This window comes from Pseudorasbora parva, chromosome 7 (assembly GCF_024679245.1).
Source record: "Pseudorasbora parva isolate DD20220531a chromosome 7, ASM2467924v1, whole genome shotgun sequence".
Classification (NCBI taxonomy): Eukaryota; Metazoa; Chordata; class Actinopteri; order Cypriniformes; family Gobionidae; genus Pseudorasbora; species Pseudorasbora parva.
The window spans coordinates 11,282,668-11,305,359 of record NC_090178.1 but is presented as its reverse complement, the minus strand read 5'-3'; the positions used below and the strand labels follow the sequence as shown (position 1 = coordinate 11,305,359).

Sequence of the window (22,692 nt, the reverse complement as noted above, 5' to 3'; positions counted from 1 at the left end):
GCAGCAGATTAGAAATGGATAAGTTGTACATCTGCCACTGAAGCCAATTCAGTGTAATGGTATAAAATGTTCAGTGCAAAAATGTTTTTGGTGCACCCTGATTTAATGCCACTTTATCTCAGCCTGTCCTATCACACCTGAAACGGATCATCATCCTTCAGACAAATGAAAGAAAGGGGTAAAGTTATACTATATTTTGACTGTTTGAGACCTCTGGCCATTTCTGACAGTTGCTTAGGTGATGTGGACGTAGGTCAATGTGATCTTTCCTAATGGCAAGCGTGATTTAGACAAACAGAAGTTCTGGGTGAGATACTAGCAATTGACTATTTCCCAGCCCGGGATGTCAAAAACTGATGAAACTGAATGATGAAAAGATATTATATTCCTCATCCAAGTTCAATTTCACGACAGATGAACATAAAATAGATTTAATTCATGTGCCACATAGGGACAGTCAAGTCCTACAATAATTTGACTGCTATATTACAGATAAAATAAATGATTTGATGACTCATTCACTGCAAAAATATGTTTTAAATCTTGTATTTCAGAAGAAAATATCTAAATCTTTTTAAAACAGCATTTACTTAAATCTCATTAGTTTATATGAGTTTATTCTTCCCAAGCCAGCTGCTTTTTTCTTGGTTTAAACATAAATGAGAATTTAAGAAGGTTTAACAAAGAAAAAGGCAATACATTATCTTTTAATGGCATTTAGATATTTCTATTTTTACTGGAAAACAAGATAAACTGAACTAATATGAAATTATATTAACAATGATTTTTTGAAATATTTAACATTTTCAAACAATTGGATGTCCTCTTCTCCATCCTGGGTTCAAGTAAAGCATATTTTTTTATGTTAGTGTGTTTGTTTCAGACCCTTCACAAGAATCACAAAAATGCCCACCAAAACCTAAAATCATCAATAAAAGCATCTCAAAAATAAGTTAGTGTAAGTCATACTTTTCCAACGAGACCCTCAGCTGCAGTTCGCCCACTAAATATAACATCATTGACAGAGACACCATTGTAGGAAGCTCCCGCCAGTGTAAGGGGCAGATTGTGGTTGCTGATGTATTGCCTCATCTTCTCTGAAAATAAGAAACAGGCACACACAACCCTCATTTACATGACTCAGAGAACGGAGAGTGGAATGAGTTTGGGTGATTAATAAACTTACCAAGTCGTTTCCAGTGTCCTAAATGATACTGTGGAATGCAGTTCTGAAAAAAGAATCATATAGATAAAACGATTTAATAAGAGGAATGACCGAGCAGGAAAAAAAAATACACAAAAGAAATGACATTCATTCAACAAAAAATCTTCTAGATATAAGATTCCAGATAAAATAGCAGTCTGAATATCTCTCATCTCTGTGAGAGAGTATAAGGGTAATTAAACTGTTCAAAAGACATCGAGACAATGTAGCATGAAAAAAGTGTGGGCGCGATAAGGTGGAAATTTTCTTCTTGCTCTATGACCATATAATTAATAATAAGTCATTCAGACATGAAGTAGAGCTGCTAGTCCCCCCCCCCCATGACAGTCTGTCTTCTTCAGCCAGAAAACGAGTGACCCTCTCTGAGCTCTCCTGCCACAGCAGCACTCGCTTCTGTTCTGCTCACTGAACTCCCTGAACCACAGCGAGAGAGATGGAGGGCAGTAATGTTTAAAGAAATGGACCATCTGCCTTGATTTATGTCAGAACCGAACCCCAGAGAGAAGACTGAGGGCATCTGGTGGCTGTGAGCTCTGTAAAGATAATGCTGTGCATGGCTGACACAAAGGAGAACTTCGATAGTAAAACATCTTTTGGCTTTCTTTTTTTTCAAATGAATGTGAATTAATAGGGCCATATCCTGTAGCAATTTAATGTTTCTTCCCAGATGCCTACCATAGTTCAACCAAAACATTTCTAAATTAGTTTTACATTACCATATTATACATTTACTCTGACCCAGAGAAGTATACATGTATATACAATATGTGTGTTTTATAGATTAATTTAAAGATTACTAACTCAAAATACACACACACACACACACACACACACACACACACACACACACACACACACACACACACACACACACACACACACACACACACACACACACACACACACTATATATTATATATATATATATATAAAGCATGAAAATGAAAACATACATACTATTGCCAAAGGTATTGGGAAAGCCCTCCAAATCATTGAATTCAGGTGTTGAAATCCCTTTCATGGCCAAAGGTGTATAAAATCAAGCACCTAGACATACAGACACTTCTACAAACATTTTCCCCACTACTAAATATCCATCCATCCATCTTCTGCTTATTTGGGGCTGTGTCAGGGGGGCAACAGTCTAAGCAGAGACGCCCAGACTTCCCTCTGCCTAGCCACTTCCTCCAGCTTTTCCGGGGGAGCCCCGAGGTGTTCCCAGGCCAGCCGGGAGACATAATCCCTCCAGCGTGTCCTAGGTCTTGCCCGGAACACCTCCCCGGGAAGGCGTCCAGGAGGCATACTAAATATACTATTCAGGGCTCTACGCTAACTTTTTTTCTTGAGGAGCACTTGTGCTCCTAATTAAAAAAAATTAGGAGCACAGTCAAAAATTTAGGAGCACATTCTAATCCATCAAACACATTCCAATTATAACTTTCCCATTACAGGACGATATTTGTCCTTTAATGTCCAGGGTCATTTTTACCATTATAAGAGCAATGTTTTCTAATCTTATTAAATGTATGCATCATCTGTCAATTTCTTAAATTCAACATAATTCTGACATTATATTATCATTAACTTCTGAGAGTACAGCACAAATACACACAAAAAGCAGAACTGGACTTCAATCAAACACCTATGCATTTAATGCATGAGTTAATGTTGTATGAATGTTTTACATATAAGTTTTTGAACTTAGAAATATGTACAAATAAATTAAACTTTAAAAGTTTAATATTTTAAATAAAAAAAGTCCATGCAAAGTATAAATATGAAAATAAAAACCGCCAGTAGGTGGCGGCAAGTCATTCAGTCAATAGTTCAAAACACAAGATTCATTTGAATCGAATCGCTTGGAGATGCGAATCAGTTCTGGTGAGGCTTTGATTTTCACAAATAGACAGTGTTGTGGCTAAAAAGTTGTTACTTAATATCAACTTGTCTATTAGATTTTTGTACGAGATCAGTATCACACACGAAATCATGCCAATACTCGGAGCTTTAGCAAGCTGTAACTTTTGGCGCTCTGGCGCTTCATAAACAGAACCGCATGCGTCTCGCGGGGGAACATGGCAGCCGGATCTACTTCTCTCTGTTTGTGGTGAGTCACGCAGATATTGTGCTAATCCGCAGCGGGAATAACTTATTTTGTGTGTAACGTTACAGTGATTCAGAATAAGACAAAAACCCGGTTTGGAAAAAATCTTCATGATATACTCGCTCATTATATACATTTAGTATTTTTTTTAAACAGCATGTGTGATAAAGATTAACTCAAGGGCTTTTTAAATGTATTATTAATACATTATTGTTTGATGGCATTTATGCCCCAAGCAGCCGCTAATTTCTGGGCTTGTTTATGATAATCCAAACGTGGTATTTCCAGTTAATTTTGATTTGGCTGATTAAACAGCGCGAAGCGTCTGGTAAAGTGCGCATGGCTGCGTCGTCAGACTCGTCACACATGTTTCACTTCAATCGTTGTAAACAATCGTTGTTTGAAGTGTAGTCCGTCGCACACGTTTTTGCACTTCTTCTGCTGAGTGCTGACTGAAGGCATGAAAAGCAGTTGATTGCAGTAGGAAACATATAGCCTAACAGTTTCTCAGTGTTGATTCAGTCAGTGTTGTAGTTTTTATTCCGATTGTACACATCCATTCATGAGACTCGATCGGGTCACTCGCACCGGTGCGCCTAAATATTTTTTCACAGTCGCACGCAGTAATTTTTAGGCGTAAATGCGCCCAAAATGGGCGTTATGTAGAGCCCTGCTATTATACTACTAAATATTCCATAGTCAAATGTAAGTGGTTTTATAACAAAGTGGAAGCAATTGGGAACAGCAGCAACTCAGCCACAAAGTGGTAGGGAATGTAAATCACAGAGCGGGGTCATTGCATGAATGGTACTTGCCTGACTGCATTGTGCCAAATGTAAAGTTTGGTGGAGGGTAGATTATGGTGTTGGGTTGTGTTATTTAGAGGTTGGGCCTGGTCCCTTAGTTCCAGTGAAAGGAAAGCTTAATGCTTCAGCATACCAAGACATTCTGGATGAGTGAGTTTAGTATGGAGAAACTTGACTGGCCTGACCTCAACCCAATAGAAAACACCTTTGGGATGAATTAGAGCAGAGACTGCGAGTCAGGCCTTCATGTCCAACATCAGTGCCTGACCTCACAAATGCGCTTCTAGAAGAATGGCCAACAATTCCCATAAACACACTCCTAAACCTTTTGGAAAGCCTTCCCGGAAGAGTTGAAGCTGTTATAGCTGCAAAGGGTGGGCCAACTCCATATTAAACCCAGATTAAGAATGGGATGACATGAATGGGGCCAGAATGGGGCGTCCCAAAACTTTTGGCAATATAGTGTATATATACACACACACTTTTTTCATTTAGTGAACATTAATATTTTATAATTGCCACAATTTTATTAAAAGCAATAACTAACTCAATGTTATATTTATATAATTTATTTTATTTCATATTATCCTCCATTTTATAATAGCTATAAACTACTCATATAGCTTTGACCAAGGCAAATGGGGCTTTAAGCACTTTGCATAGAAGACCTGTGATAAAATCAGCGTAATGAACAGCTTCAATAGCTTATTACTTTTTTTAATATGCAAGTCTCACCTTTAGTAAAGCAACAAAGCTCCATATAGGTTGTGAGGTTACGCCCAGGTGAGAGGTCACAGCCTGGGTGGCTCGATCCAGCAGCTTCTGCTTCGTCACTGAATCAGGACTACCAAACGTCTGCTCAAACCAGGCTCCCCCCATCATCACCTTTACGCAAAAACACACACACACACACACACACACACACACACACACACACACACACACACACACACACACACACACACACACACACACACACACACACACACACACACACACACACACACACACACACACACACACACACACACACACACACACACACACACACACACACACACACACACACACACACTAATTACATTAGAAATTAACATCATTCACAGAAATGGCTTCTGTGATGAGAACAGCTGGAATCGTCCTCATAACATCCACTCACGGGACTGATCTCGCAGTCTGAGGGGGTTGCATTATGTTATTCAGGATGCTTACACTGCTCAAAGCATATTTCAGTTCCTCTAATGGCACTCAGGTCCTGTATGTTTCTGCCCTCTTGACTATATAGATGTTTTCAAGCACAGGAAAAACAACATGTTCTAAGCAAAGGACATCAAACTATTAAATTAATAATGATTTTAAGTGGGGGAGATATGAATAATGCAATAGTATTTTTTGTTGTGAGTACCACAGAGCACTGAAGGCTATTTTTATTACCACATGTAATATGTTCCTGATAGGGGACGGTAAAAGGAATTCCTGACAGAGACCGACAGAGGCCCCGTTTACACTTGGTATTAAGATGCGTTTTGGGGATCTTTTGCCTGCTTTTTCAGATCTTTCCATCTAATGGATGAAATAAGCTCAGAAAAAAGTGGTTGAAAGTGGACCGGCTCAAAACATTACACCTTTTTTTCACACCAGTCCACATTTTCACCTGTACTTAATGTTGTGTGATCGACCAAAACACATCTCATTATAAGGTGTAAAAAGAGCCTCACAAATAGCTGTTGAGACTATCGGTTCAAAGACGCAACTCTCCAGAGCCGATCAGACCTTTAGGTCATCAGGATAATTTCCTATAGTGTCAAATATTCACCAATGTGTCTTTGAAGTGTTTTATTGCATTTCTTTATTTTTTTCTTCAGTTTCAAGAGTATTTTCATTTAGCCAGATTTATGTTGTTTACACAAAAAAAATATTAAAACGTTTTATCCTAGGAATATAAAATATTTTGTACTAAAAATATTTTATACTGAAAAGAACAAAATGTTATAATAAAAACATAATAAAATATTTAATCATAGAAATATAATATGATATTTTATAATATTTATTTTTACAAAAAGGAATATTTAAAGCTTTAAAAAAATAATATTTCCAATTTATGTCATATTTATGTGTATAATATGCAGTATACAATCTTACAAAGTTTGGGTTGGGTAAGATTTTTTTAAAGGTTTTTGAAAGAAGCTTTTTATGCACACATTTCTCCATTTATTTTATCAAATATACAAGGAAAAAAATTATATTGTGAAATATGATTACAATTTAGAATTAGTCAGTCAGACTTTAGTGTCACATGATGCTCCAGAAAACAGTAATATGCATATTTGGTTCTCAAGAAATGTTTCTTATAATATAAGAATTATATATATATTTTTTTATAACTTGTGTTACATTTTTTCAGGATTCTTTCATGAACAAAAAGTACCAAAGAACACCAAAGAATTTACTTGAAATAGAAATCTAATGTAATAATGTAAAAGTCTTTACTGTCACTTTGCTCTTGACCAAATGAATGTGTCCTTGCTGAATAGAATTCCTACTATATGAAAATAATAATAATAAATAAAAAAATCTGACCCAAACCTTTAAACTTTAAACTTTATAAACTTTAGCATATATGAGAGGTCAGTCTCACCGTCAGCCTAGTGGTCGGTTTTCCACGCTGATTGTGTTGTGGAAAGGGAACAGAGTCGTACACCACCCCTAACAGACCTGGATCTTCTGAGGAAGGCACCAAATGTCCAAAGCCCTAAAGGAAGAGATATGTGAACAAATGAGTTTTGCCCTTCATTTAATTCTGCCCAACCTTAAGATAACTGTTATCAACACCAGTGCACAGTTAAGCAATGAGAACGGTTAGGCCCAGCAGTGGAAAAGCAGCTTGTTAATCTGTTTTTCTCTCTATTTAAAATCACAGAACGAACACTTACAGTAACAGGAAGAATGAAACCTTCATATTCCAAATTCACCACAGCAACGGTTACTGAAGCGATGGATCGCAGCTGTTCCGACAGGGGATGAAAAGCAGGAGGCAGTACAGAAGCCAAAGCTGGTGGACATATAGAAACTGCTTTAAAAAATACTTTCAATAAAGAGACAAAGTAGAGCACATTGTGTGCATCTACAGCGCCACACCAAAATAAATCACATTTTACATGAGTTAAGCTTGCAGTCTGAATTTAACGAGAGAAAATGCACAATAATGTCAACATTTCTATTCAACTTTCAGTTTGAATCAATCTAAGGAATCATACACTAAATAAAAAGAATAAATTAGACTTAAAATAAGTATCAGAATAGGAAACATTGGAGTTCACCACTGTAAAATAAGTGCATTTACCTGATGCAGGCAGGGTAGAAATGACATGATCAGCTTTCAAAGAAGCCCCATCATCTAGTTTAATCTATTAAAAAAATATAAGAAAACAAAATGTTTTAAAAATAAGAACAAACTCACTAATAATAGCTGATGGACTACAAGACAGAAGTTCCACTCCAAATGACGAGTGCATGATGTGCCCAACAATCCTTACTTCGCCTTTTCCGTTCATTAAGTTAATTTTAATGAACTAAAGTTAACTAAGTAATCTATACTAAAAAACGTCATAGAATAGTGAATAAGTACACAAATTGTGACGCACTTAGAAAGTCAGCCAATCTTAGCTGAATGTCAAAATATGAATAGTGAACAAGACCCTTCATATTGGGGCATCATCTCACCTCCCAGCCTCCCCCGTCCATGTTTAGACTCTTCACTTTGGCATGATGATGAATCTCCACTTGCTCTTGCATTCTCAGCTGGTCCTCCAAGGCTTCTGGGAGTGTCTGCATGCCCCTCTTTAGAGACCACTGAGTCCAAGACTCTTTAGACGCTCTCTCTGCCAAGTCTGAAGGGGCTACTTTAGGACCACCACCTTACATAATATGAATTAAACCAAACATCAAAATCCATTAAGTATAACATTTCATGCATTTTATATATAGCTGTATACACTGTGTTTAAAATTATTATGCATGTGACACATCAGTAGGATTTGGGCACAGAACACACAGATTTTAGTTTTTCAACTAAACTTTTTTTTTAATCTTCATATCTTTTTAGATAAATGTATCAATCTCAGACAGGTTTGTTAAACAGTTTGCCAGGTCTACTTAGGCAAATGGAAGCCCTAGGTTGTTCCACATTATTAAGAAAGTCACAGTTCTCCTGTAATATGGGGAAGAAGAAAGATATTTATGAAGATGAAAAGCATGAAATGGTGCAATGGTATGCAAAAATCATGAAAACAACTAATATTGTGTGATAACTGAATGGAGATTATCGAACTATCATAAGATATGCAGGAATTTAAAGCACAAGAGAATTCTGTCAGATAAAGGCTTATTAAGGAAAGTTTATGTAAAAAAATGTATTGGATTTAAAGGACCGCCATAAAAAGCCATTGTTAAGAAGCAAAAGTGGTTTTGAAGCTGCTGGTGTCTCTGGAATCTTGCTTCTTCAAAGAGCCATAAACATTTACTGTGCAAACTCTCTTCTGGCGTTAAAAAATTTGCACTGGAAAGGTGTGCTGCATCTGTATTCTATAATTTGCACATTTAACTTTCCGCTCCCATCAGCACTTTTACGGGATTGCGCTCTCAAGATCATTTGTCATTTGCAATGATTAGTAAATCTGGCCAGAACTGTTTACAGGCAAAAGAAAATTAAAGTCACAGTTCCAATAACTTAGGACATTAAAGAGACATTTCTACTGACTCTGACAAACACCAGAAGAAAGATGCCAAGGGTCCCTGATCACCTGTGTGAACATGACATAGACCTGCTGCAGGAGGCATGAGGACTGCAGATGTGGCCAGAGCAATAAACGGTTATATCTATAAGGTAAGACGATTGAGACTGTGTTACAGAGAGACAGGAAGGACAGCTGATTGTCCTTGCAGTACCAAATCACGTCATGCCACCATGTGTCCCACCAGATGCGTTCAAGAACTTGCAGGTGCCTTGGTGGAAGAGTGGAGCACAATCTCATAGGAAGAACTAGCAAATCTGCTGCAGCTCCAACCAACCCCCATCCCCGCTACCCCCCCCCCCCCATATCATTTCTATTCATTGAATGTCTGTGAAAGTGTTCAGTTTGTCTTTATGTTTTTGAATCTTGTAGGTTCATACAAATATTTACAAAAAAAGCAGTTGAAAGTGGAATAATGTTGAGCCTGGTTTACATTAAAAAAAACATTAAGCAGCACAACTGTTTATATATTGTATGGTGGCATATTGAAAAAAATGCACCACACTAGGTTTACACCTCCAGCTCTCACCTGAACCCATCAGCATGCCCAGCACGATGGAGCCCCGAGAACGCTCCGCTTCATAAAGAGGTGGAAAGCAGGACCGTATACTCAACTGTCTGCAGTCTCCAGCAAAAACTCCTCTACACAGGCTGTCTATGGCTATATCAGCCAACTACATAGAGAGTGAGAGAGAAATAGAGAGAGAGGTTCAGATAATTATGTCCCCTGATTCAGCTGGTCCTGAGGCTGCAAAAACAAACTAACAACATCCAGCATCAGGACACTGACACACTCACACACAAAATCAGGCCCAACCAAATGATTAATGCACAAAAAGAAAATTACCTGACGTATCGGACTGAAACAACACAAAAACAAAGCAAATTACAATGTTATTTGGCCCTAAACAGAGATTACACGACAGCAGAATACCTGAGCACAGTCAGAGACCACAAACGGAGGAAAAACACAACGAAGTACAGACTGAGTGACCACAGCCTGGCTGTAGAGAAGGGCAGATACAGACCGAACAGCCCAGAGAGAGCAGGTTATGCCCAAATTTGAAATTATTTTACTCTGTATAAGAATGATGCCCAAGCTCTATATTTACATGGCAAAAAGAGAGATTGCATTTTACTAGCAGCAAAATACATAAATTCCTGCCACAAAAAAAGGCAAGATTAGACCAAACAGTGATGCGTCCACACACACACACACACACACACACAACTTAAAGTACATAACCCCCAACCTGAGTTTTTCAACACTTGCTCAATACCCCTACTTTGTTCATTTTTATTTTATTTATTTAGTCGAGAGAGAGAGAGAGAGAGAGAGAGAGAGAGGGGTACCATTTTACAATCGAGGGAACACTTCTTAATCACGTCTCATATTATAATTATTTGGGTCTCACAATCTCTTTTCTGGAAAATTTGAGATGGCAATCAAAGATCTGACTGATAAGGCACGCAGGGCTTATTTCTGTATAAGAAAATCACTGTTCAAATTTAACCCACCTATAAAATTGTGGATGAAGATTTTTGATAGCATCATCAAGCCCAGTCTTCTTTATGGCTGTGAAATCTGGGGCCCTAAATTTAAATCAAACTATAAATTATGGGATAAAAACCCTACTGAAATGTTCCACCTTGAGTTCTGTAAGAACATCCTGGGACTTCACAGAAATGCCCCTAGTTTGGGCTGCAGAGCAGAACTGGGCAGATTCCCTCTCTTATCTGAGATCCAGAAGAGAGCGGCAAAGTTCTGGTTCCATCTCTCAGACTCTCCGACAGACGCCTACCATCACTGCGCGCTCACATACAGGGCAGGACACCCAGAGAATGACCCCTTGCATTATTTAGTGGAAACACACCAACTCAATCCAACAATTCGGTCAAAACTCACAAAAATTAAAGAAATAGGGAAAAAACCCCAAGAAGACTACATCAACGACTGGCAAATCAAAATAGCACAAATAAACAAATTGAAGTACTTCTGTAGAATAAAGACTGATTATCAATTGGCACCTTACCTGATCCAAAGTAAAGACTATCGTCAGAGAAAACTCCTGACGAAGTATCGTTTGAGTGAGCACAGTCTGAGTGTGTAGACGGGCCGACACAAGCAGAGCTGGAGAGCCAGAGAGCTCAGACTGTGCTCACACTGCCCTGATGGAGTCGTAGAGGACGAGCTGCACTTCCTCACACAGTGCAGCAAATATAACAACATCAGAGAAATGTACTTCACCCAAATCACTCAAATGTTCCCCAAATTCCAGCAAGCAAGTGACATCGCCAAACTGTGTTATATCTTAGGAGAAAAAGAGAAATGTATCCACTTGGCAGCACAGTATGTGTCCTCCTGCCATATCATGAGGGACAAAGGCTGAACCCTCTTTAGTCTCTTCACTGCTCTCTGTAACCATTTACCCTGTATTTTACAACCGATTGAGTTATGTCATAATATATTTACAATATAGCAATGTATATGTTTTTTTTTTCTTCTTTAATTATATTTTGTATTTAGATATCTATACCTGTATAACTTGTTACATGTTTAATGCTTTGGCAACATTGTACTATCCGACAGTCATGCCAATAAAGCTGAATTGAATTGAGAGAGAGAGAGAGAGAGAGAGAGAGAGAGAGAGAGAGAGAGAGAGAGAGAGAGAGAGAGAGAGAGAGAGAGAGAGAGAGAGAGAGAGAGAGAGAGAGAGGGTGGATTGAATAAGGATTCTCTTCTGTTGCTACGCATTTGATAAAGATTTGCCATGGCAGCGATGCATGCTGTACACCCCAAGGACAGGATGGATCGTTTAACAGGTCATTGTGCCTCTGTGTTCTCACCTCAGAACCCAGCCGTCTTGACACAAACGCATGAACAGATTCGTCCTCCTCCTTCCCTTTGCTGATCAGTATCTCCTTCAGAACACTCTGTATTATGGGACGAGAGAAAGGAGGGATAGTGCGGAGAACCCCACTATAGGAAAGCAGAACAAGATGAGAAATATTTATGACTTTAAATGGATAATTATGCACACTGGATCTTTCTCTCACCCAGGTCCTGACGGCATCTTGTGCAGCTGTCCCTTCACATACAAGTAGCGGTTCTTTGAAGCCACATTATCCTTCGTAATTGGCAGGATTTCAGACTCAAGATCCAACTCAGAGACCTGGACAAGCAAACAATAACTAGTACTGTAAATATGAGCATTCATCTGTGTGGGCCTGCAGAAAGGTATGCTGTAAATACTACATTTCATTGGACAAAACTTAGACTTAACAGCTTTTGCTATCTCTTGGAATGCAATTTGCACACTTACTCAAAATACTTCAGGTAAATTGGAGATGATGCATATGCATGAAAATTCAAATAATATTATTAGGAATAAATGGTGGTATAATGGTCTACAGCATAGGTATTGCACTGTGCAAAGGTATTGTCTTTATATAGTACTGTTCAAAAGTATGAGGTCAGTAAGAATTATTTTGAAAGAAATTAATACTCTTTTTTAGCAAAGATGTATTAAAACAATCAAATGCGACGGTTAAGACATTTATAATGTTTCAAAATATTATAATTTCAAATACTTTCTATTTTTATCAAAGAATCCTGAAAATATGTATCATAGGTTTCCACAAAAATATTAAACAGCTCAACCATTTACATCATTGATAATAATAATAAATATTTCTTGAGCATCAAATCAGCATATTAGAATAATTTCTAAAGGATCATGTGACACTGAAGACTGGAGTAATGATGCTGAATATTCAGCTTTGCATTAAATGAGTAAATTACATTTGATAAAATATTAAATTGTAATAATATTTCACAATATGTTAGTTTTTGTTGTATTTTTTAGCAAATAAATGCAGCCTTTTTTGCATTACACATCTGCTCTAGCTAGTTTACTTATCTTGTTTACTATTAAATCTTGGCATTATGTAGTGCAAATATTGTTGGCTTTAACTACACATTGTGATGTTCCTCGTGGTGTACCTCAAGGTCCTGTACTTGGTCCTCTGTTATTTCTCATTTATGTGCTGCCACTAGGTCAGATAATCAGACAGCATGGTCTCAACTTTCACTTACACCGATGATATTCAAATTTATTTTACGGTAAAACCCAACTCTGTTAACTCTTGCCTTCAGGAACTTAAAACCTGGAAAACCCTAATAATTTCTTACAGCTTAATGCAGATAAAAATTAAATCTGTTGATTAAATCCCTAAAACACAGAGTTTACCCCAACGTGTCCAGATTAGGCCTTCAAAAACTGTGCAAAATCTGGGAGTATTATTAGACTTCACTCCATGTTATGTTTTGAGTTGACACATATTGTTAAATCATGCTTTTTCCACTTGCGAAATATTGTTTGTATCCGCCACTCGCTTAACTTCAGAGATGCTGAAACTGTTATCCATGCTTTTATAACCTCCAGATTGGACTACTGTAATGCCTTATATAGCGACTTACCTACCAAAGCTATACATCGCCTTCAAATGGAGCAGAACTCTGCTGCTCCAGGCATTTAATTTAAAAATCTTCACATATCACTCCCATCCTTTACCAACTTCACTGGCTTCCTGTGGCCAGTCCTGTCCAGTTTAAAATGTCAGTTTTAGTTTATAAAGCCAGTCATGGCCCCACACCCCAATACCTTGCTGAGTTAGTGCAACCATATGTTCCTGCCCAGACCCTCAGATCACAAAACGATTGTCCAAGTATAAACTCACTATGGGCGGTAGTGTTTTAGGCCCTAAACTATGGAATAAGCTGCTCCCTAATATTTGTACCAACCCTACTCTCCAGACCTTTAAGTCCCAACTTAAAACTCATCTATTCTCTATGCTCAGTAAATTATTATTTTCCTCTCTAATACTCTGCCTTCAAGTGAACTTGCACACACATTTATATATTACTTTATTGTTTTTGATATTCCCTCTGATTCTATAACTTCTTATGTTAATTGTCTGTAGTTATTTTTTGTCTCCATCTGCTTGTTTATTTGTAATAATAAGCAGGCTGGCTCTACTGTACTAATTTGCGAAGCAACCTTGGGTTCTTGAAAGGCACTATAAAAATAAACATTATTATTATTATTATTATTATTATTATTATTATTATTATTATTATGTGTACAGTAATTCACTTCAAAAAACTATTAAAAACATTTCTGCTAATTGAGATTAAGCTGAAATAAAAGAATATATAAATAATAGTTGAAAATTAAGTGGAAAAAAAACCCCTAAAAAAACTAAATGAAAATTAGAAATGTTGCCTTGGCAATAAGACGAAAAATGTTTAGTTAAAGCACTAAGATTATTAAGTGGAAATAGTAAACTAAAAGGATCTAAAACTTAAAATAAAAAAATAATTACGAAATTACAAAAATATTGAATAAAAATTAACATGAAAACTAAAAATAAAAGCTAAATTAAAATACTAATAAAACTATAATAAAACTAAAACTAAAATAACACAAAGCTTAGTTAGGACAAAAGCATCTGTTAATATAAATGTATAAGTAATAAATGTAAATGTGGCCCTCTTGTGGCCATGCAAAAGAACAACAATAACAATAGCCAAGACAGACATGATCTCAAGATGGGTGATATAAAATGTTTGTTATAAAAATGACTCAATTCCTGCCTGAAGCTGATTCAAAATGAATGCACTTCTTTGTAAATGCATTTTACAAACCAATTATAATATCAGAGATTACATCCATGTGATCATGTGAATTGATATTCTTAAATTACTAAATGAAATGTAAATGTGCTTGTAAACCTTCACGTAACGTTATATAGTTTTTTCTATGTACATAAATTCACATCTGCATACCATATTCAAAGTGTTCCGTCCAGTAGCACCTGCAGGCCGCACCCCTCGTGGTCCATGCTCGAACACCGCCCCGTCATCCCTCCGCATGGAGCTCAACCAACCCCCACATCTCCCAGATTCCTCCAGCAGCACGATCTACATCAGCAGAGGCAAATTTAATCCGTAAATTTGTTGATTAAAACAAGCGGTCTAGGTCCTGAGGATAGCAGTGAAAGTTTATTTGCTTTTTAAGAAAGTGCCTGATTTTTTATTTATTTTTTACAATTTTGATCCCAAAATTATGTTTGTAAACACATGAAAAATTAAGCTTAATCTATCATCATGTTCACATTGACTCATTATGCAAAAAGGGCATTTCATTCTTGGCATGAAAAAGCTTGAAGACCCTTGATCTAAAATTTAAATGATCAAAACAGCAAATGGTGTATTATATTTTTCAATTGAAAAGCATGTTTTGCCTGTGATCTGAACATCAATTATATCTTTCGGACTTTCGGACGAGACGTTAAACCGAGGTCCTGACTCTCTGTGGTTGTTAAAAATCCCAGGATGTCCTTCGGAAAAAGAGTAGGGGTGTAACCCCGGCATCCTGGCCAAATTTGCCCATTGGCCCCTGTCCATCATGGCCTCCTAATAATCCCCATATCCTGATTGGCTTCATCACTCGGTCTCCTCTCCACCAATCAGCTGGTGTGTGGTGAGCGTTCTGGCGCAATAAGGTTGCCGTCGTATCATCCAGGTGTGTGCTGCACATTGGTGGTGGTTCAGGAGATTCCCCCCTTCAATGTAAAGCGTTTTGAGTGCCTTGAAAAGCGCTATATAAATCGAACACATTATTATTGTATCTACCCTACCTTTTCTTTTTTGCAAAGAAATTAATATGTTTAATCAGCAAGTATGCAACCAATTAATTAAAAGTGACAGTAAACGATTTGCTGATCTTTTAAACTTTCATCAAAGAATTAAAAAAAAAAAAAGAGTATAACAGTTTATACAAAATTAGAAGCACAACTGTTTTTAAAATTGATAATAATAACAAATGTTTCTGTATCAAATCAGCATATTAGAACGATTTCTGAAGGATCATGTGACAACGAAGACTGAAATTTAAGCTGTCATCACAGGAATAAATTACATTTTAAAATATTATACAATATAAAACAGTTATAATAATATTTTAATAATATTTCACAACATTACTCAATATATAATTATCCCCAGTATATGTTTTTTGCAGCCTTGGTGAGAACAAGAGACTCCTTTCAAAAACATTAAAACCTCCTTTTTATGCAAATTATTCACTGGTACTGTACTGTACCTTGGAAACATTAGAACTCTTGCTCAGATGATGACAGGCTGACAGACCCCCAATCCCCCCACCAAGCACTGCTACAATCTTCTGCATTCAGGTCCAAATACCTCCACACCTGCAACAAGACAGACCAAAGTCTAAACATTTTCATCAGCAAGACATGAGAAAAGAATACAGAAGTGTTATTGACCATTAAAACACGCAGAGTTAGCCTACTCAGGCATGCAATCTGTCCTTTCATAATTCAAATTGAGAAACATTGTGTCATTTGGTCATAAGCATTGAATGCACTTCTGACAGTTGGAAGATTAAGAAGGGTTTTCAACACTAGTATGGGGCCCTGCACTGCCACGAGTAGAGGTCCAGGGTGGAGTAACAGGGTGGTGGCCCCTGATAAGGTGATTTATCATATTCAAACAAAAGAGGGCAGAAAAAAAATGTAATTCAATACAAACTGACCGGTATCTGTTCAACTGGTCAGAGTTGAACTTTATCCTTAGCCTACAATGTAGACTAGAATGGCTGAGTCACATTATAAAACTGACGACAAACAATGCAAATAATAATTATTTCTTATGGCTATTTAGAAGAAAGCGACATAAAAATGAATGTCAATGTTTGCAGACTTTCTAACATGCTTTACTTGCCTTTGCTGACATACAGAAAACGAGACAAAATGTGTAAACGTTTGCCTAAAAACACAGAATGACTGCTAAATTAGATACAAATTACATTTATAAAAAGTGGGTAAAAACACTTCTTACCTGTATATAGTTATGTAATTAAGCTCGGCTTCTGCAGTTACATAGTAACTCAAGGATCTCGCGCTATGGTCTCGCGCTATGGTCATTGGTCTCGCGTAGTAATCAAGACAACAATGATGAGAAAAAAATTCAAAATAAATGTTTCAAAATAAAAGCCCCATCCAGTTCCCGCACTTCATGTATACTCATTCGGCATGTAACCAATACTCGACCACTAGATGGCTACAGAGACCACGCCATTTTCCATTTTTCAAAACAATAGGCGGTGACTGCCACAAATATATGCAGCATTTCTAAATATATAATGGCGTGGTCTTCTTTTGTCATCTAGTATGTACTTAAAATAAGACAAAAATATGTCTATTACAATGACAATTGTTATGAACATATTATATTTTGTTATATTTTTTAATATTTCAGGGAGAAATGTAATGTATGCCTTATAGTGGCATGCGTAATGCATTATGGTGAACTGTGGATGATTATCACCTTGACAGGGTTCGGTCAAATACCTTATTTCTTGACACTTTAATAATTAAATTTTCAGTGGTTACATTGTAGAAAATATCAGCGTATATCTGTGATTTCACAAAAATGTGTGAGAAACAAAACTGACACAGTGTGTGTATTTGGTTTCCCTAGCAGGCCCTTGTGTGTTTGTGTCACAGAGAAGGTAATAGACCATGCTAATTTAATCCCATGGGACACAAAGGGGCTCTGAAGCTCCCTGCGGTTCAAGAGACGGCCCTGTTGCTTTCGGTTTTGCGGGGGCCTCTTTGACCACACGTCGTTGTTCACATTAGGTTGTGTCATAACTTTACAAACCATATTAGCCAAACCTAACATGTTCTCAAACGGAGATCAGGTTAAGTAGATTGATCATATTTTGTAAGCATGTGGAGGGGGGTTGGGTAAATTAAATACTTATACTTTGACTTTTAATTCTATATCACATTAAGCTCTCTTAAAGGGATAGTTTATCCAAAAACTTAAATTCTGTCGTCATTTAGCCAACTTACCCTCAATTTGTTCCAAAGGGGATTCTCCTTCCATAGTATGGAAAAACAACTAGCCGGGGTCCATCAGCTGTCAGACATTCTTCAAAATATCATCTTTTGTGTTGAGCATTTGGTGTGTCGAATTTGCAGTGGCACATGTGGATGCATGTATTCATGTTTTCAACCTGTTTACCATACTAGGCCTATAAATTATAAAATGTGCATGTGTGCAAAAACATGAGGTGATCTGTTTCAAAGTCTGATTTATTGTTTGCAGAGAAAGGTTTTTCTAAACAATCTGCTGATGATATATTCCCAAGAGATGTTCATTTTTATTAGCTTAGCGACCAGTTTATTCATTTTCTGTGCATTTCGTGCATTATGGTACAGTACATTAAATTAGCATCATCAAGAACATCACAGCTAACAAAAATGTGTTCTAAGCTTTGCTAATGTTCATGTAAAGTTATTAAAACGTTGTATCTTATTGTTCTCTGACAAAAAGGAAAAAAAAGAAAGAAAAAAAATTGGTTATGCGAATGTTAAAGGAACACTCCATTTAATAATTTTTAGGGCTGTCAAATGATTAATCACGATTAATCACATCCAACATAAAAGTTTGTGTTTACATAATATGTGTGCATACTGTGTATAGGCTAATTATTATGTATATTTGAATACACATATATGCATGTAATGTATATATTTAAGAAAGATTTGTTAAATTTTTATATATATATATATATATATATATATATATATATATATATATATATATAATAAATGTCACATATACAGTATATACATGCACATATTGCTTAAATATATACATGAATGTTAGCCTGATGTAGTCTTACAGGCTACTAAGATTCTAGTTAGAATATGCTCTATTGGGCTGTGATTATGGGGTGTTTCAACCAAAACATCATTTGGATAAACTACAACCAATCAGAGCAACGGAGTAAGTGAGGTAAAGGTGCTGGTTGTTGATTTATTTTACTAAATCCATTCAAAAAGTGAAACTTGTATATTATGTTCATTCATTACATACAGACTGATATATTTCAAATGTTTATTATTTCTTTTAATTTTGATGATTATAACTGACAACTAAGGAAAATCCCAAATTCAATTCTCAGAAAATTAGAATATTAAGACCAATACAAAGAAAGGATTTTTAGAAATCTTGGCCAACTGAAAAGTATGAGCATGAAAAGTGTGAGCATGTACAGTACTCAATATTAGTTGGGGCTCCTTTTGCCTGAATTACTGCAGCAATGCGGCGCGGCATGGAGTCGATCAGTCTGTGGCACTGCTCAGGTGTTATGAGAGCTCAGGTTGCTCTGATAGTGGCCTTCAGCACTTCTGCATTGTAGGGTCTGCCATATCACATCTTCTTCTTCACAAGGTCAGGTTAAGGTCAGGTAAGTTTGCTGGCCATTTAAGAACAGGGATACCATGGTCCTTAAACCAGGTACTGGTTGCTTTAGCACTGTGTGCAAGTGCCAAGTCCTGTTGGAAAATGAAATTGCATTTCTATAAAGTTGGTCAGCAGCAGGAAGCATGAATTGGTCAAAAACTTCCTAGTATATGGCTGCATTGACCTTGGACCTCAGAAAACACAGTGGACCAACACCAACAGATGACATGGCACCAAAAATTATCACTGACTGTGTAAAATTTACACTGGACCTCAAGACACATGGATTGTGTGCCTCTCCTCTCTTCCTCTAGACTCTGGGACCCTGATTTCCAAAGGAAATGCAAAATGTACTTTCATCAGAGAACATACCATTCGACCACTATAGCAGCAGTCCTTTTTTGTCTTCAGCCCAGACGAAATGCTTCTGATGCTGTCTGTTGTTCAAGAGTGGCTTGACACAAGGAATGCGACAGCTGAAACCCATGTCTTGCATATGTCTGTGCATAGTGGTTCTTGAAGCACTGACTCCAGCTGCAGTCCACTCTTTGTGAATCTCCCCCACATTTTTGAATGGGTTTTGTTTTTACAATCCTCTCCAGGGTGCAGTTATCCCAAGCGGCAACCTTCCACGGTCTCTCTTGAAGCCAATACGAAAGTAATTTAATCTGCAATTCATCGACTGGCCACTAGGGGCAGGCTCCAGAAGGGAGCAGAATTTAAACTTCAATTCATCGACTGGCCACTAGGGACAGGTTCCAGAAGGGAGCAGAATCTCATTGAGCCCCATGTTAAAATTCCCAACTTTACAACAAAATAAACCATCTTTACAACCTGGTACAAATTGTGGTTTTGTTCTATTTTTGAGAGAAATTGTAAAGGTGAATGCATATACGAGCAAGTTCTCCATTTAGGATTAAAATAAATTCAACCCAAACGCTCTTTGGTGACGTCAATGCTTACGTTACTGTTGATCATATGTCCATCATCATATAAAGCCTTTACTTCTCTACTTACCAACCTCAAAGGTTGTGGGCGGGGCTAAGTTTGGCTGGCATCCATGGCAACATGAATGTGTGTGAATTCAAATATACACAATAATCACACAATACACACAACACATACATATATTATGTAAACACAAACTTTTATTTTGGATGTGATTAATCGCGATTAATCGTTTGACTAAGCAAACATTATGTGAAGGTTACTTTTGAATGTTCTCTGAACATTCTGAAACAAGTAATAAAATTAAAAAATTTGATGAACATCCAACTAAAACATTTCATAAAAAACTTTATTTCAATGATTTACTTTAGACATTCTTAAAAGTATAAGTGTCATCTAGCATCCATTAGAGTATTAGTAGACTGTGAGCTTAATATCTGCTAACACTTTATTTCAGTGATCCACTTCAGACACTCTGCTTACTTGCATGTCTCTTGCAGGACCATCAAAATAAAGTGCTTGCAGATATTAAGCAGACAGTCTACTAATATTCCAATGAATACTAGATGACACCCAGTGGACCACTAAAATATTGTGTTACCAAAAGTACACTCCATGAATGATGTATAAATAATGATTAACGTTTTGATAACATTAGACCACAGAAAACTTTGAGCGAATATTTTATTAATGTTACTGGAAGAATGGTTGTTCATAACTTTAAGAGAACCTTGCCAGAACGTTAGCTATCTTATCACATTATACTTGGTTGATACTTTATATTCACAGTCTAAGCACCATTTTATTAAGCAAGTATGTATGTCTGTATAAATGTCTCCAGTTTTCAGTGTTGATCGAGCACCATGAGGGATAAATAAAGCCTGCTCGTGTGTGACTGTCCAGAGTCTCTGCTCAGAGGGCACACAGGGAGTGCGTGTCATGTCCTTGCGAGGTCTTCCTGTTGATGATTGCAGGCAGCGAGCGTGTGCTGACCGGGCTGTAGAAGGGAGACTCATAGACACAGTATTCACAGTCCTCCCATCTCACCCTGTGCTTCACCCTGCCATTCACAGGCGATTTAGCCACTTTATAAAGGAACACATCGTAATGGACTAGCGGGTTGGGCTTGGGTAAGATTTTGGCTTTTTTGGGAAGGTGGAGCTCCACGTCAATTGTCATTCGTCCCTGCAAAGAGAACACAGGCAGAGACACGTGCACAAAGCACATTTCCATTGGCACACAAAGAGATGTCTGTTAATACTAATGAAATGTGTCCTTAGAGACATAAGCATGTCCCAGTGTGTAGTTTAGTCGTCACGTTTGGTACCAAAATCACATTAAAAACAAAAAAATGGAAATTATAGAAATGTGCAATTTTATTGTGCTTTTAGAAAATTATACTTATTTTGGGACCATCAATATTTTTTGTGTTGTCATAACAATTAGGAACATATTCTTTTTTATTCTCATTATATTTCTAAATTAATTGTATATACAAATTAGTGCTTTCAAATTGATTAATCACATCTGAAATAAAAGTTTGTGTTTACATAATATATGTGTGTACTCAATACTTTTTATTTGTGAATAAAATATTTATATTTATTAAAAAAATTTTATTTATAATACAACTGGTATAAATATATATGTATATATATATATATAGTACAGTATATACATGCAAATATTTCTTAAATATATACATGCATGAGTGTGCATATATGTTATATGTGTGTGTGTATGTGTGTGTGTGTGTGTGTGTGTGTGTGTGTGTGTATATATATAATAAACAACACCCATTTTCATGACAAATATCCTTACTGTAATGCCTTCAGCTATTATTATTACTACAAATATTCTTAGTGGAATGTAATTAATTCATTTTAATTACTGTGGTAAAATAAATTCAAGGAATCAATGTTAATCATCATGCATTTCCTGGGAATCAATCTCTTGATCTAGGTATAATTTATTTAAAGGAAATGATTTACTCTTGCATCATATTATTTAGACTTGTGGGTGGGGGGGTGACTGAGTGAGCGAGTGAGTGTGAGTGAATGAATGAATGAATGAATGAATGAATGAATGAATGAAAAAATGAATGAATGAAAAAATGAATGAATGAAAAAATGAATGAACAACGAATGAATTTATATATATTTAAAAATGTGACCTAGAATTGTTTCATGAGATTCCATCTCATTCTGTCACTCTCATTCCCGTCCCGGTTCCTGAAACTGCACCTGCTACTTAAGACCTCACGTGATGTTCAACATCAAAAGAATGTGCTAAACTTAGCAGGACAAAACACACTTGGGGAAAAGGAGGGTGTGGGAGCAGGGTCGTCACTAGCGGGGTGAAAGGATTCTAGGGGCTCCTGGCCTTAGGGAGGCCCTGCGATTTCAACCGAGGGGTGCAGCCCCGCCTCCCCGGAACACGATTTCAAGGGGACCCACAGCCAAAACCTGCAC

At 36.9% G+C, this 22,692-nt stretch overlaps 1 protein-coding gene across 2 annotated transcripts; it reads right to left on the bottom strand.

Annotated features, from left to right (window-relative positions):
* Window positions 1-415: 415 nt before the first annotated feature.
* ppox (protoporphyrinogen oxidase) lies at window positions 416-16,962 on the bottom strand. Of its 2 annotated transcripts, XM_067448122.1 has the most exons (14): window positions 16,856-16,954; window positions 16,383-16,481; window positions 16,098-16,206; window positions 14,780-14,914; window positions 11,989-12,104; window positions 11,779-11,911; window positions 9,461-9,605; window positions 7,862-8,055; window positions 7,482-7,545; window positions 7,072-7,190; window positions 6,777-6,890; window positions 4,871-5,020; window positions 1,187-1,229; window positions 416-1,097 (listed from the first exon to the last, which is right to left on the bottom strand). In XM_067448122.1, the coding sequence occupies exons 3-14, from the start codon at window positions 16,182-16,184 to the stop codon at window positions 964-966; spliced, it is 1,434 nt and encodes a 477-aa protein (XP_067304223.1). In that variant the 5' UTR covers window positions 16,185-16,206; window positions 16,383-16,481; window positions 16,856-16,954; the 3' UTR covers window positions 416-963. The 2 variants fall into 2 exon arrangements, with proteins under 2 accessions (XP_067304223.1, XP_067304224.1); XM_067448123.1 differs by lacking the exon at window positions 16,383-16,481 and having other exon boundaries at window positions 16,856-16,962.
* Window positions 16,963-22,692: the final 5,730 nt, after the last annotated feature.

Coding starts and splice junctions, on each gene's coding strand:
- ppox (XM_067448123.1), bottom strand. CDS start 16,184: ATGCAGAAGATTGTAGCAGTGCTTGGTGGGGGGATTGGGGGTCTGTCA. Junction 9,606..11,778: donor CAAGACGGCTGGGTTCTGAG/GTGAGAACACAG, acceptor CTCTCTATGTAG/TTGGCTGATATAGCCATAGA. Junction 7,546..7,861: donor TGGACGGGGGAGGCTGGGAG/GTGAGATGATGC, acceptor TTTTTTTAATAG/ATTAAACTAGATGATGGGGC.